At 32.1% G+C, this 15,002-nt stretch overlaps 2 protein-coding genes across 2 annotated transcripts; both read right to left on the bottom strand.

The window, feature by feature from the left end:
- Nucleotides 1-1,254: 1,254 nt before the first annotated feature.
- LOC103494837 (agamous-like MADS-box protein AGL62) lies at nt 1,255-2,437 on the bottom strand. Its single transcript, XM_008456206.3, has 2 exons — nt 1,964-2,437; nt 1,255-1,826 (listed from the first exon to the last, which is right to left on the bottom strand). The coding sequence occupies exons 1-2, from the start codon at nt 2,345-2,347 to the stop codon at nt 1,530-1,532; spliced, it is 681 nt and encodes a 226-aa protein (XP_008454428.1). The 5' UTR covers nt 2,348-2,437; the 3' UTR covers nt 1,255-1,529.
- A 2,234-nt stretch (nt 2,438-4,671) lies between these two features.
- LOC103494835 (aspartate--tRNA ligase, chloroplastic/mitochondrial) lies at nt 4,672-13,803 on the bottom strand. The gene is made up of 15 exons (XM_008456204.2): nt 13,303-13,803; nt 13,047-13,190; nt 11,368-11,477; nt 10,520-10,631; nt 10,285-10,356; nt 9,582-9,673; nt 9,184-9,304; nt 8,741-8,863; nt 7,973-8,168; nt 7,693-7,880; nt 7,534-7,605; nt 7,303-7,401; nt 6,944-7,024; nt 6,440-6,497; nt 4,672-5,424 (listed from the first exon to the last, which is right to left on the bottom strand). The coding sequence occupies exons 1-15, from the start codon at nt 13,675-13,677 to the stop codon at nt 5,255-5,257; spliced, it is 2,013 nt and encodes a 670-aa protein (XP_008454426.2). The 5' UTR covers nt 13,678-13,803; the 3' UTR covers nt 4,672-5,254.
- Between the last annotated feature and the right edge of the window lie 1,199 nt (nt 13,804-15,002).

Below are 15,002 nucleotides of genomic sequence, written 5' to 3'. Positions count from 1 at the left end.
TCATTTGCTGGCATTATTATTATTATGTTTACTTCCTAATTTTCTTTCATTCATTATATTCAAAACTCATCTTAATCCAAAATGAGTTACTAAAATCCAATCATAACTTCACAAAACAAAATAGTGACTCATTACTCGTTAGCACTATATATGTATAGGTATATAAGTTAATTAATGAATTTTCCATAATATATATCTTGTATTTTCTTTAACCCCATATCGAAAAAATAAAATTTTATTTCAAATTAATCCAGGTTTTCACATCTCAAATAACTTCATATACATCTGTTATTAGTTTTAAATTGGATGGTTGAGAAATATCGTATCTTTATATAATATTGTCACTACAATGTTAAATAAAGTTATTATTCAATGGACTTTCTAAATTGTCGTTTGAATACAAGTATATAATTGTTTTACCTTTTGAAACAAGAGATATTTAGTGTGTATTTATGTTGATACCAACAATAATATGTGTGTGTGTGTGGAGACATTATAGAATAAGATTTATTTAAAAAATTGAGAATTAATACATTTCTTAAATTGTGAGATACATGTATCAATTTCCTCAAATGGATGGGTTATCTTTTTTTCCAAAAAATAAAAAATAAAATGGATGAGATCATATCCAACACTCTGCCTAATATAATTAATTACATAGTACTAATTAGACACTATGCAAATAAAAAAAAAGTGTAAAAATTATCATCCTTCTATATTAAACTCACAGACAAAAGTGAATTAATATATAAACTGTGAATCCTCATATTCTATGTTATATATTGGCTTGATGTGAATAATTATGTCACAAATGGTGAGATTTTGGTTTATATATGTTTAATCTCTTTTTTGAGATCTTTTCTATAATCGGTAGAGATTATTACTCTGTGCATAGAAATTGAAAAAATGTTGCTCTTGATTTATCTCAGAAGTTGGGTCTTTTGTTTGGTTTTGTTGATTTTCCTAGATGGTTAATTACTTTCTTGTTATCATCATAATATACCGATAGAATCTTAATTTCTTTTTCTTATTAGTTTGTGGGGTCTAATTTTCTCTTAATATAAAATTTGTCTCCTAAAAAAAAAGGTAATAATTGTATAATAAGATTAATTTTATAGGCTGTGTGTACATGTTAAACGTTTGAAACCCTAATAAAATTAAAACATAGTTTAATTGACGTAGTGGTATATATAATCTAAGTTAAATCTGCAAAATAAATAGATAAAAAAAAATGTCTCTATAAGATAGATATAATAATAGATAATACTAATAATTAAGATTTGAATTAAACAAACAATAAGCAAAATAATTAATTACACAAACACAAAGTTATATTTATAAGGAGAAGAAGTTGAGAATATAATTAATATGATATGATGGATCATATAGATAGATATATATATATATATATTTTATATATAATATCATCACACACTGTGTGAAAAAATTTTAATTGAACAATGTGGAAATTGGAACACACGTAGATTTTGTTTTAATCAAATTGAATTTGTTCTTCAATCGATCACTGTTCAAAAGAAACCTCTTGATCCATAGGAACCATAGTTGAAGGGAAGATGGGAGATGATGTTCTTAGGATCCACGACGAAAAGGCCGGGTTGCTGGTTAGGGCCATTTGTTGTTGTTGGAGTCGGAATCTGAGTCGGGAAGATCAACTGCGTGGGGGGATTGGCATTAGAAGAAGTCTGAATCAAAATCCGATCAGCTTGTTGAGTCACATTCTTCTTTAGCTCATCCAACGAAGCTTTAAGTTGTTCTAGTTGATGCATTTCCATTTCTTCTATGGGAAGCTCCCACCAACATTGTGCCTTAATAGAAGAACAACTTTGTTTGAGACCCCACACGTTTGATAAGAAATAAATTGGGAGAAAACGAAAACAACTTTAAGAGACAAGAGATCATCTCAGTTTCAGTGATGATATGATAATATAATAATATAATATACCTGGCTTGCCTTGCGTAGTTTGTTCAACTCTTCGCCGCGCTTCCGCTCCATTTCTAGTTGGTTCAGGACTTGAGTAAGTTGTGCATTAAGTTCTCGAACATTAGCATTCCGGTGAGCTTCGATAAGCTGCAGCGTACCAGAACTGGGTGGAGGATTTCGTGTGACAAAGCGCTCGATGAGAGCCTCGACGCAAGGGTGGCCAAAGGAAAAGACCTTCTTCCCAGGGGAGAAGACAATGATGGCAATCTCGGCACCACAGAGGGTGCAGAGCTCGCTAGCTTTCTTGAAGAGGCCGGAGCGACGCTTGGAGAAGGTGACCTGAAGGTTGCTTTCATTTGGCATCTTCACCATCTCCACCTTTTGCCTACCTCTGCTCTTCCTCATGATGGATATATAATTTGGAAGGAAAATTCAAATTAAAATGGTGAGAAATGTAAAAGAAAGATTTGAAGATTAGAAGAATTGAGTGTTCATGTTGTGAGTATATATAGATATATATATATAGAGAGAGAGAGAGAGATGAATTATGGGTTGGTGGTGTGTTGTAAAAAATAAATGATTTGGTTGTCAAAGAGTTTTGACAAATTGAATTGGAGTTAATAAAATGCTAGTTTTGGGATATCATACATGATCTCCATTTACTTCTTATAAATGACAACTAATGCTTTTTTATAACTTTTTTTTCTTAAAAACAAAAACAAAAAAGAAAAAATAAATACTTCCAATTTAATGTTGTTCATACACAATTGTGTGTATACAAATTCCTGACAAATAATAGAAAATTATAAATAAAACTTTTCTTCCACATACATATAATTGATGATTTCTTTTTTCTATTATTTTGCGTCTATTTGATTGAATTAAACCTCATCTTAAAACTTTCAATTATCGAATCAAATAAGTGTGTGAACTTTTAATTCTCGGTCAAATTAGTTCTTGACTTATATATTCAATGTTTTTTAAAATTCATGAACCATACCAATTTAAATTCAATTTTATTAGGCATAAAATTAAATTCAATTTTATATCTAATATTTTAGTTAATTATTAAGATTCGTCTTGTAACGATTTTTGTCTTTAGTTTTTTTATCAGATATATGTTTTCCTCTGATTTCATACAATCCTTCTCACATTTTTTTGAAGGAAGTTAAATCTCTTAGTCAAATTATAAAAACTCATATTTTGAAAATCGTTTTTTTCCTTTCAAAATTTGACATAATTTTATAATTTCTTAATTCATTAATGAATAGTGGATAATAGAATTAAATATATATATATATATATATATATATATATATATATACATACATATATATATATATACATACATATATATATATACACATATATACATACATACATATAAACTTATAAGACAGGACCTAAATTTTGAATATGTGAAAAAATTAATTAGACATAAAATTAAAAGTTGGCATTCAATAGCGAATACCGATTTGTATTAGTATTGTTTACGAGTCGTGAAATTTTATTTATGAATTTGATCAACATGGTTAATGATTTATATATATATATATATATATGACATTAAAAAAGTTTGATATTTCATAGGTTATATTTTGGTTAAGATTTGGGAAAGAAAGAAAAGAAATTAAAAAAAATAGTATATTCCCTTTGATAATTAATTATGTAATTAGAAGTTACTAATAAGGATTAAGATTAGGAAGTTATAAGTTACAAAGGATTAAGTATTGAGATTTGAGAGTTAGGAAATCTTGTTTTCTTCAATGCATGAAAAAGAGAAAAAAAAAAAACCGAAATAACAATATAAATATGCCAACAATTATCTAAACATTTTTACATTATTAATCTGTTTGACTTTTACACGATATAACTCCTAATTTTGTTATGAAGTATATATTTACTTTTCAAACAAAAATTGGTTCATTATACTCATTGGAGAAAGGAAAATCTTTTATAATTAATTAATTAAAGATTATTTGTAGGGAAAATATCAATTTGATTACTCTATACTATCAGAATTTTAATTTCATCTTAAAATTAGATAATTTGACAATTTTAGTCTCAAACTAGTTTGAACAAATGGGAAAGATATCACCACACATACACTCTTTTGATTATTTTTATCCGATTCCCCATTTATAGCATTATATAATTCACGTATCACTCAACAACTTTAATTTAAAGTCATAAAAGTTTAGTTCTACTAGTATTGGTGCACTAAAACATTTGTAGTTCAAATATTTCTACTCCTAATTTGCAATAAAAAAAATAACTTTAATTTAAAAATTATTGAAAATAAAATGAGCGATTTAGAACAGTTAAAATGTAATAAAAGTCCTATTACCATGTGGTCTATAAAGATTTCAAGTCTGATAAAAGACTTAGATGCATAGTTTGAATTCAATAGTTTAATATTTTACGAGTTTAATATTTGAAACTTAAATATTGTTAGGTTACATGAGTTGTCATATAAGTTAGTCATAATGAGACAAGTCAACTCCACGAACATAAAACAAAAGCTTAAAAAAAACAATATTATCCGAAAATAAATATTTAGACTTCGTTAGAAAACAATTTTGTAATTAATTTTCTATTTTCGAAATTAGGCTTGATTTATCCAAAATTTCATACTAATTTTCTTTTTGAATCATTTATTCTGATTCTAAAAACAGAAACAGTTTTTTGAAAATAATTTTTAGAGAAGTGAACAATGAAACTTGTAAGAGTAACAGAACAAAATTCTTACTATTATTTCCTTAAATAATCTTTATTGTCTACAGCTTTATAGTAACAGAATCCAAGCAATATGGATACCCATATCTAATTGGCCACATGATTCTACGTTTGAATGTTTGACAACTGATAATACTCTGTCTCCACCAAATTCATAAACACCAGAAATGTCCAAACCAAATTAACAAAACACTCTGTCCACACTATGTATGTATGTAATTGTATTACACACACTTTCACCTCTTCTCTACATGACATCAAACTGCAACACATCCATCACCAGCCTTGCCTAAAAATTTGGTCAAACTCACAAAACAATATCTTTCCAAAATCTGATCTCTGTTTGATGTTGAAACCAGAGAATTTGATAAATTTTGTTAAATTATAAAGTTCTTTGTTTTTTTTTTTTCTTTTTTGTTTATTGTCCATCTCTTGCATCCTAACAAGGATTTGGAATATGCAATGAGGCCATTGCCCATTTTTCTCGAGCCGAAAAACTGCTGCTCGAGTGAGGAGGTGAATATAAAATTAAAAGTAGAGTCTGGACGAAACTGAAGGAGTATTTGAATGAAATTTTTATTGGGTCTGATATGATAAATCCTTGAGTTGTTGGGGATCCACTTCTGAAGGAGCTCTTGTGAGGGCACATTGTGCTGTTGTTGTCTTAGGGAAAGCTATGACATCCCTAATGGAATTTGCATCTGCTAATAACATGACCAATCTATCCACTCCATAAGCAATGCCCCCTACACAAACAGAAAAGAAAAGTAAAAACAAATAATAATAACAATAATAATAATAATAATCATAATAATAATAATAATAATAATAATAATAATAATAATAATAATAATAATAATTGTTGAGTCACGTATATGAAATATAAGTCGATCTCAAACTATTTTAGTAGATAAAGGCATCAATGACAATTCCAAAAGTTGGTATTTCAATCTCCAATCATTGCCGGTAACACATACATCATCCATCTATTTAGTCAGTCCACACCCACAGGCCACAGTTACCCTCGCATTCGTTTTTTTTCTTTTTTTTTTTTTGATTCCTAAGTAGGTTGGTTACCATGGATTGAACCATCACCTCTTAGTTATTGAGATTGTTTCCTTTTTTACCACTAGACCAACCTATGATGGTTGGAGTTTCCGAGGACCCACCTCAGTTATACTCATGACCCGCTAATTTTTTAGGAAACTTCACCCGAAACCGTCTTCGGGAGACAAACAATTAAGATTATTAAATTTTCTACATGGGGTCTTCAAAGATAGGATGATCGTTTCAAGCCTTACACCCAAAGGCCACCGCCGGCTGATTTTCCAATCCTAGAGATTGAATAATATTGAAAACTACTGCAAAGGTGGAAAATAGAAGTTCCCTATAATCACTTGAATAGAAAGTTCTTCCTCACGCCATTCTTCCACATGTCAGATCGGGTGCAAAGACCAAAAAATCTAAGAAAGTTTTCAAGTCTCCCCTCAAAGAACTATACAGAAAAGTCAACCAGATTCAGTAAGAAAATAGGCGAACTACTATTAAATCACTTTTAAAAGGCTACGTTAGCATACATAGGTTAAATTATTAAGATTTTCAATTTATTATTAATGCTTACGTGATGAAAATGCATTTTCCCTACCTACATGAGGCATTTGATAGTTGATAGGAACAGTGATAGGATATTAGTTAAATCGTACAAACAACAAGGGTGGCTTTTAAGTTTAGAAACTGGAAGAGAGCTTTAATGATCCATACCATGAGGCGGGGCACCCATGTCTAGTGCCTCCAATAAATAACCAAACTTCGCTTCTGCCTGCCAAGCCAGAAAAGAACAAAATTCATATTGTCGGCAAAAAAAAAAAAGATCCAAATCACGTTGCTGGAAAATTGCATAGATTTTCATTTCACATCGAAATTAGAAATTACGAAGAAACCAAGTTGATTGTAGGAGATAATATCTTGGCTGGACCAGCTGAACCTTCGATTCAGCCTCATAGATTAATGGGGGTAAACCAGATTGAGGAGGGACCAAACCAAATTGTATAAATTCATATATTTAAAATTAACATTAATAATTATATCAATTTTGTTGTAACATAATCAAGCCACCAAACGAACAGAATGTGGTCGGTTCAGTTAGACTGAGAACCAAAAAGAGCCTATTAGGTTGATCCTAAAGATTGATCCCGTTTCTTGTGTGTGCATTCAATTAACTCACAAGTATATTATAGAGAATCATGCAACCCTTTTATCTTTTACCTGTTCAAGAGAGATTCCCACAATCTCCAAAACCTTTTCTTGAACTTCACGTTTATGAATTCTCAAACTGCCTCCACCAATCTACAGCAACAAACGTAGTGTAGACAATTTTAACTCAAGAAGAGAGCACTTAACTCAAAGTGTAGAGTAAGCTGTAGTATAGACAAATAGTAGCAGCTCTTCCAACTTTGCGACACAAAGTATTTCAACCTTATTCTCAAGAATTTAAGTTCTTTTTGAATAGTTAGTTTTTTTTTTTTTCTTAGTCATACTATGTGTTTTTTCCATCCCAAAGGAAATATGATTTCTCTTTTTTTATTATTATGAGTTCAAAAAAAATGCTGAGCAATAGTAACTACCTCTACTCCATTGTAAACCATGTCATAAGCTAAAGCACGAGCAGAGGGCAGATCACCAACGTCTTCAGGGTTTGGAGCTGTGAAAGGGTGGTGCAAAGCCTGCAAAACATAATTGCATATATAAACAATTAAAAGCCAAAGAATAAAACAAACTACGTTTTAGCCAGAAGTGCAGACTAGGGTGCAAAATAAGAGGCTACACAAGAGACATTATAAATATACAAGTCAAACCTCGAGTCGTTGCTCTAGATCATTCCATTCAAACATTGGAAAATCGGTCACCCACAAAATTGAATGCCTAGACTAAATAGACAGAAAACGATAACATGAGTGAGAACGAAAATGAACATTTAGCATAGAACTATCAAAATATAGAAAACATAAACTTACATGGTCGACTAAACCCAGCTCATTAGCTACATATAGTCTAAGCCTATCTAGCGTTTTATTAACTGATACTCGATGGCCCACGGCAAACAAGACTAGATCACCAGGTCCGGCAGAACATCTATTTAGAAATTTCTCTCTAACTGTAGGATCCAAACATGATACTAGGGCAGGAATCCCTTCAATGCCACCTGAAAGATATCCCCAAAGAACATCCCAGACACCATCTCAACAATCGACATTTTAAGCATATTGGAAATCTTGAGGAGAGAAGGAATAGTACCATCGTCTGTAACTTTCAGAAAAGGTAATCCTTTTGCACCAGATTTCATCGCCTCTGTATAAATGTCACCCTTTTTAAGAGCTGTATTTGAATACCTTTTAGCACCAGAGGGCACACACAGTACTTTGATGATTCCGCCGCTTGACAAGGCGTCTGCAAAAACCTTAAATGGAGAATCTGCAAAAATATCAGATACCTGCAGCTCCAAAGAGAAAATCTATCAATAGCTAATTCAGAGGGAATCTTTAATTCATACAAAAATTACTTAACTCCCGTGAACAATATCATCACCGAATTTAGAATTGGGAACTGGGCTTCTATAAACTGAAAACAGTTGATTATAAACATGGTGTAATAAGTCCAACAGTTTTCAAAATCTGTGAACATGTGAGTTAGTTGATCATATTTCAAAACGCCTTCTTTATCATCCAACCATATATACTAGACGTGATGAACAAACACTTCAGTAGGAGTGTTGAAAGCTATAAAAATATCTTTGTTATAAAGTAGGGTACTGCCAGTAACCTAAAGCCTAAAGTCATCCAGACTATATAAACATGAAACAGTAGAAAAACACCAAAGAAGACGAGATTCAATAGGAAACTGCTTTAAAGGCACAGTAAAAGCCAGAAGGTTCCTTATTCCAATGCACACTCATTGGTTCAAGACAATGATTACATTTAAAAATAAAATAAAATAAAATTAAGTTTATTTGGAAATTTAATCCAGAAAGAGTTAGATCCAAATGTAGAAAGGAGAGAAGTTTACATCATTCAATTGAAGATCAAATCTTGTATCTGGCCTATCTGATCCATATCGACTCATTGCTTCAGCATAGGTAAGCCTCGGGAAAGGATTTGGCAGTTGAACACCTTTCACTTCCCAGAAAACCTACAATAATATAATTTTTCTTTACCATCAGTTGTCAAAAAATTGGAGGGCAAAGGATGAATACAGCAAAAAGTGAATAGTTTGTGAAAAATTGGATCCCTCCAACAAAAAATCACAAAACCAGGCAGCAACCCACATAAGCATAAAATGGGTGCCAACAAAATTAATGCGTCAAAAAATTGGTCGTGAGAGCAAAAGTTTGTGGCAATTACCCTTGCTTCTTTTCAAATAGTTTTACAGTGCAACCTATACTAATGGATACATAGGTATATGCATTGTGACATTCAATGATCAAGTTAATTCTAATAATCAGAATGTACCTTTCTAATCAAATCTTCATTGAGTCTCAGCATGTCTTCCAAAGTTGTAAATGATAATTCCATATCAAGTTGCGTAAACTCAGGCTGTCTGTCAGCTCTTAGGTCTTCATCTCGGAAACACCTACAAAGAAAGTGATAAATATGATGTCTGATTCTCACAACTAAATAGAAATAAATTGAACTTAGCTCCTTGTTTTCATGACAACAAAAAAAACTACTTGTCATTATATCCACTTGCAAACTCTCTATATACATCTTCCTTTTGGAGAGAAGAGAATAAATAAACAAAAAATGAATTTACACACAGATGCACGAAATTTGAGTGTATCAGATGCAAATCTCTTGGCCAAGGAGATAAACATGATGGAAATGATGCTTGATGGTATAATTGTCAGTACCTTGCTATTTGATAATATTTATCAAAACCAGACACCATCAACATTTGCTTAAACAGCTGTGGACTTTGAGGCAAAGCAAAAAATGTTCCTGGCTTCAAAATATACATGTAAATTGAATCAGACCTGCAAGCCATGGAAAAAGGCAATCCATATAACAAAGTAATGTAAACACACATAGATATCTTGTGTACTTCATGTTTTGTAGAAAAGAACAATTATGTTACTGCAGAAGAACCCAATTAAGTTATATTCTTTGTTGGAAAACAACAATTATGTTCTTTTTTTTCTTTTTTTGGTTGAGGAAAAGACAATTGATGCACGAAAACGTCACCACCTCAGAAACACAGGCAATCAAATGAAGAGGCCACGTATTACAATTCTGTGTCCTATTTCACAAACAACAACCCCACACCACCCAAAAATGCATCCAACTGCACCATCTTAACGCCTTGGTTGACAATTATGATCTATAAGATACTTAGCACTTAAATGTGAATCTTAATTGACAAGGTATACCAACTAGGCAACTGCAGAAATAAAAAGGCAAAAAAGAAAACAGGTAGAAATAGAAACTGAAAATACGTTACATTCAGATTTCTCAAGAAAATTATTTGAAGTTTTTAGATTGGAAACTACTAGTGACCAAAACAACCTGCCTTGAAAGAAACCAGAATAAATAAGAGGTTGAGTCTATGTAGACTACCTGAACTCTAGACGGCACCAGATAATCTCGAGCGCCTTCCGGAGTAGATCTAGAAAGTATTGGCGTCTCAATCTACCTTATAACCATCAAAAGTTCAGAATTGAATAATAGATGGAAAAATAAAATCAATTTCTGACCATACAAAGAGCATAATGTGAAGTTCTGATGCAGAGAATAATTCAAGTAAACTTCAAGAAAGGCAAACAGTCAGTTAAAAGTTATAAACAGGGAGTACCTCCACAAAACCATGTACATCCTCTAAATATCTTCGAATGAGCTTCACTACTTTATGACGAAGCATTATGTTAAAATTCATTTGCTTCCTTCGTAGATCAAGGTACCGGTACCTATAAATACTCAACTCATTTTAATATAAAACATAGTGTTGCATTTGTTAAGAAAAAAAATAAAAATATGTGATCATCTCTAGTCCATGGGTATTTAAAGATTTCTCTCTCATATATTCAAGGTAAAAATTGTCAACCACATTATAGTAAAACTGTCAAACACATTATATTAGTCTCATCAAATAATTTCTCAAGAGTAGAGGCGTGTAAGGTTTGTTTGTTTATATATTTGGTTCTGGCCTTATACTGGCAAGTTTGTAGTTTTTATTTTGGTTCCTCTCATCTACTTCAACTCTATCATTATATCAATGAATAGTCTTGTTTCGAAAAATTATATAAAAAAACCAGGAAAGACCAGGAACCAACTAAAGTAGTACAGGACTTAACCGAAATAAACAACCACGGTTAACTAGGCTGTAAAAACTAAAAACTAAGGGACTGGGGTTATAAAATAAAGCAATCCCTAGGAAAAGGCTTTAAAAGATAGCCCGGTTTAAACAAGAACTTAAACCAAGAAACCAAAGAATATTTAAGAAAGACGAGATGTCCTGCATCACACCCCCAAAGAAAAAATGATGATGAAAAATAGACATTTTATCTCATTGCCACATAAAATATGAGCTCACAATATAAGACTATAACTATTTGGTTTAATTAGATATAAATAAATATTAGACAAATAAAATAGATATGGATCTGGGCCTAGGCCTGAAGTGATAATATATCAAATAATCACCTCAAACGAATTTCCTCTTTAGCAGAATCCTTTGCATCATCAGCCGTTGTAACTAAAAAGGGTAACTTTGATCCAACAGAATTTAATATTTGAACATGCTCCGCAGCAACCTTGAATGTATCATGAAATTAACCCCATAACAATAACTGAATAAGTACAACTGTAAGGTGATTGTTGATTCATTGGTAACTTAGAATGATCTAGAAGAAGAGAACTAAGATGGTGAAGAAAAAGGTCCAATCTCTATAATACTTCAACAGACAGCAACTAGCCTAAAACCCATCTGTGTCTATTTTGTGAGAGACGTTACTTTTCATTCCATGACTGAGAAGTTATGAGAAACGCACAATGGGAACTTATAAAAAGTCTCTCCAATTGGAATTTATCATGAAAGCACTATAAATACAAAACAAAATATTGTGAATAATCCATGAAGTGCCCAAAAAGTCAATTAAATCCCCACATTTTTAGGAATAAACTGATGTTCATTTCATTGATGAACGAAATGTATGAAAGGACTCACAACCACCATAAGCGGATCGCAAAGGAAAATATCCAAAACTAACAAGTGAATAAAGTAAAAGTGTTAGACTGGAAAAAAAATGGCATTTGACTCTTCTTTTAGGGTTGCATCTTTTTGATTCCATAAGCTGCATTCTTTCATGAATGGTTATCTTTTTAGATTTTAAGTTTTAATCGACTTGAAAAAGTGACAAGACTGTTCAAATGGCCACGAATTAGTCTCTACGTGTGCCCACTCTCCAAATTGGACTTACATTTTCTCATGAGCACTTTTCTTCTAAAATTTTTCTCTCGTTTAAACATTTGTTGAAGTTTGGTTCACTCCACAAAGTAGAGTTTGTTGGATTTTGTGAACGAGGAAGGTGTGGATTCTAGAAGAAAAGTAATTTGTTCCATCTTGAAAGACGATTACTCTTGAAGCTCAGGCAATACAGTGGTAAAATTGAATTTGTTGGCTCATATTTTTATTGTACGTGAGGTTACTAATTTTATGGTTTTATTTGATATTGTTCATATAACAAAAAGACTCTAATCCTTAAAGAGGAGTACTTACACGAATAAACAGTATTACAAAAAAAATTACCATAAAATTATCAGAAGGAGATGACTTATCATAGAAGATCCGGGTGTTGCTTTTGCACCATAAAAATAAATTCAACAAACCCAATCTCTATGCCCTCCTTCAAAAAATCTCCAGAAACAAGTGGCTCTGTTTGCTACAACCTTGGAATTCGTGCTTTCAAGTTGAGATAAACACCACACAGCCAGGAAGTGTTCCATGCTAGAAGCAGCATCTATTTGGAGACACCGAAAAATCCCAAAATAACTAAACACTTTCCCTCGCAACTAACCCATCTCAAGCTTTTAATAACCGTGACCAAGAGCTCCCACAAATATTGATTAGTAAGAATGAATTAATTTATTTGGCTAAAGGTTTAAGATGTTCGGAAATTCCTCCAAGATACTAGGTTCAAGGCTTACATTGTGTACTTGATAACTTCAAAATCTTGTTTAAAATTGTTGTTTACTCGGGAGATGGCCAAGTAGATCGTAGGGGGAAGGCTTGAGCATAATGCAATGAACGAGAAAACTGAAAACCTTTCCAACACAACGCCGGGCTAGATGAACAGTAAAACGAAATTGAAATTCTTACATACCTCTATAAAACCAGTTTTCATTTTTACATTAACCGAATCCCCAGGCCGAGACCGAACAGTTCCTTCCACAGCAACAACATACTCAAGCCGCAAATCGTTAATAGCCGAATGAGCATCTGGAAACTCGTTGGGGAGCGTAGTCACCTAATTCAAACAGTAAAAACCAACTCTCAACTATAGCACAACTTCAATTTCAAACTAATCCCAAAAATTCAAACAGAATAATAAAAAAAAAAAAAAAAAAAAAAAAAAGCACCTGAACAATACCACTGTGATCTCTAAGATTTAGAAACGTCAAACCACCATGAACCCTATGTAGAGCAACCCAACCACAGAGCCGAACCCGCTTCCCAACATCATCAACCGACAATTCACCACAAAGCGCCGTACGATTGATCCACTGAAGAGAGTCTTTAAAAGGGGAGTGAGAATTCGAAGTGGGGACAAGGGTTTCGGTGGCGGAGGAAGGAGGAGGAGTGGCGGAAGTGGAAAATGAGGAAACAGATGTCTGAGTTGTGGAAATGGATTGGGGAAGGCGGAGATGGGAAATGTGGTGGAGGATGGGGAGAAATTGAGGAGGCTTTGGGCGAATATTGGAGAAAGGAAAAGCTCGGAGGAGAGAACGGGACATGGCGGAGGATTTTCAGATGGGTGTAATGGAAGATTGAAGGAGGCGAAGGGTTTAAGGATTCTGAAAATGGAGGGTAGAAGACACTTCGTGTGGATGAAGACGGCTTAGACTTAGAGGATGGAATTTTGGCGCTTTTTCTTCACATTTTATTTCCTTTTTTATTTTTATTTTTCCTTTTTTTTCTTTAGTTTAGATCGTAATTTGTTGAATATTATCACTTTTTCAAAGAAAAACATGTTTAGAGAAATTATCGCCCAAAAAATATCAAAATAAAAAAGGCACTAAACATCTATTGACCTTTATTGATAATAAATTTATATTAGTTTCTACCGTCAATAATATAAATAATAGAATTATTTAAGTTCTATCATTTTTAGTATCAATAATAGATTTCTAAAGTTTCTACTATTAATAGACTTTTATTAGCGTCTATTAGTGATAGATTTATATCCGTTTCTATCGTTGGTAAATGTTGATAGATTTTTACTGGTATCTACATGGTCGGTAAGAAATTAATATAGAAAATTTTGTTACGACTTATAAATTTTTTTGCCTACTTTTCTATATTTAAAATGCACCATGATTTATAAAAAAAGGTTCAAATAGAAGAGATCTAAATAAATTTTAGAAGTGATTCAGAAATTATTTTGAGTAGTTACTAAATACTTCAACAAAATGTTCTAAAGTAACTTATTTTAAAACTTAATTAATACTTTAAAATTTAAACCAAACTCTTAATCTTGATTTAAAACCATCTTTGGAGAGGGGTGTTTGAACCCCTGGAATTGATTATTATATCTCACGGTCCACGCAATATTTAGGGTTCTAATTATAAGTTGTTTTCAAATATTTTAACCTATGATTGACTGCATAATTTACTATTTCAAATCTCTCTTTGTTATAGTGTGTACTATTTTCTACTTGTCATCTCTTTCACTTTTTGTAACAATGCTTGTGATTTTCTATCCTCGTTAAAATAGCATGTGCAAATAGTATAACACAACTACAATAATATACACAAAAACACATAGACTATTACAATTTGAGTATCATTTAATTTATAAACGATAGTACTAGGATATTTTTCCACCTCTTGCTCATGAAACAGCTCAACGTGTGTTGCAAACAAAAGCATCCTTAATTCATATGGAAGAAGCTTCAAAGGAAATTAGTAAAACCAATGTGAGTAATGCACAATTGATGTTAGATGGATTTGTTGTCGGAGCGGGTGTTAAAAGGATTTGATGACCTGAAAACCACGATCAATCCAACCTATCTGATTTATCATGCAACCGAATGATGGTTACTAGGAGTATAATTGATTC

The sequence above is a fragment of the Cucumis melo genome, chromosome 7, assembly GCF_025177605.1.
Source record: "Cucumis melo cultivar AY chromosome 7, USDA_Cmelo_AY_1.0, whole genome shotgun sequence".
NCBI lineage: Eukaryota > Viridiplantae > Streptophyta > Magnoliopsida > Cucurbitales > Cucurbitaceae > Cucumis > Cucumis melo.
The sequence above is the reverse complement of the archived record's forward strand: the minus strand, read 5'-3'. Positions and strand labels throughout refer to the sequence as shown.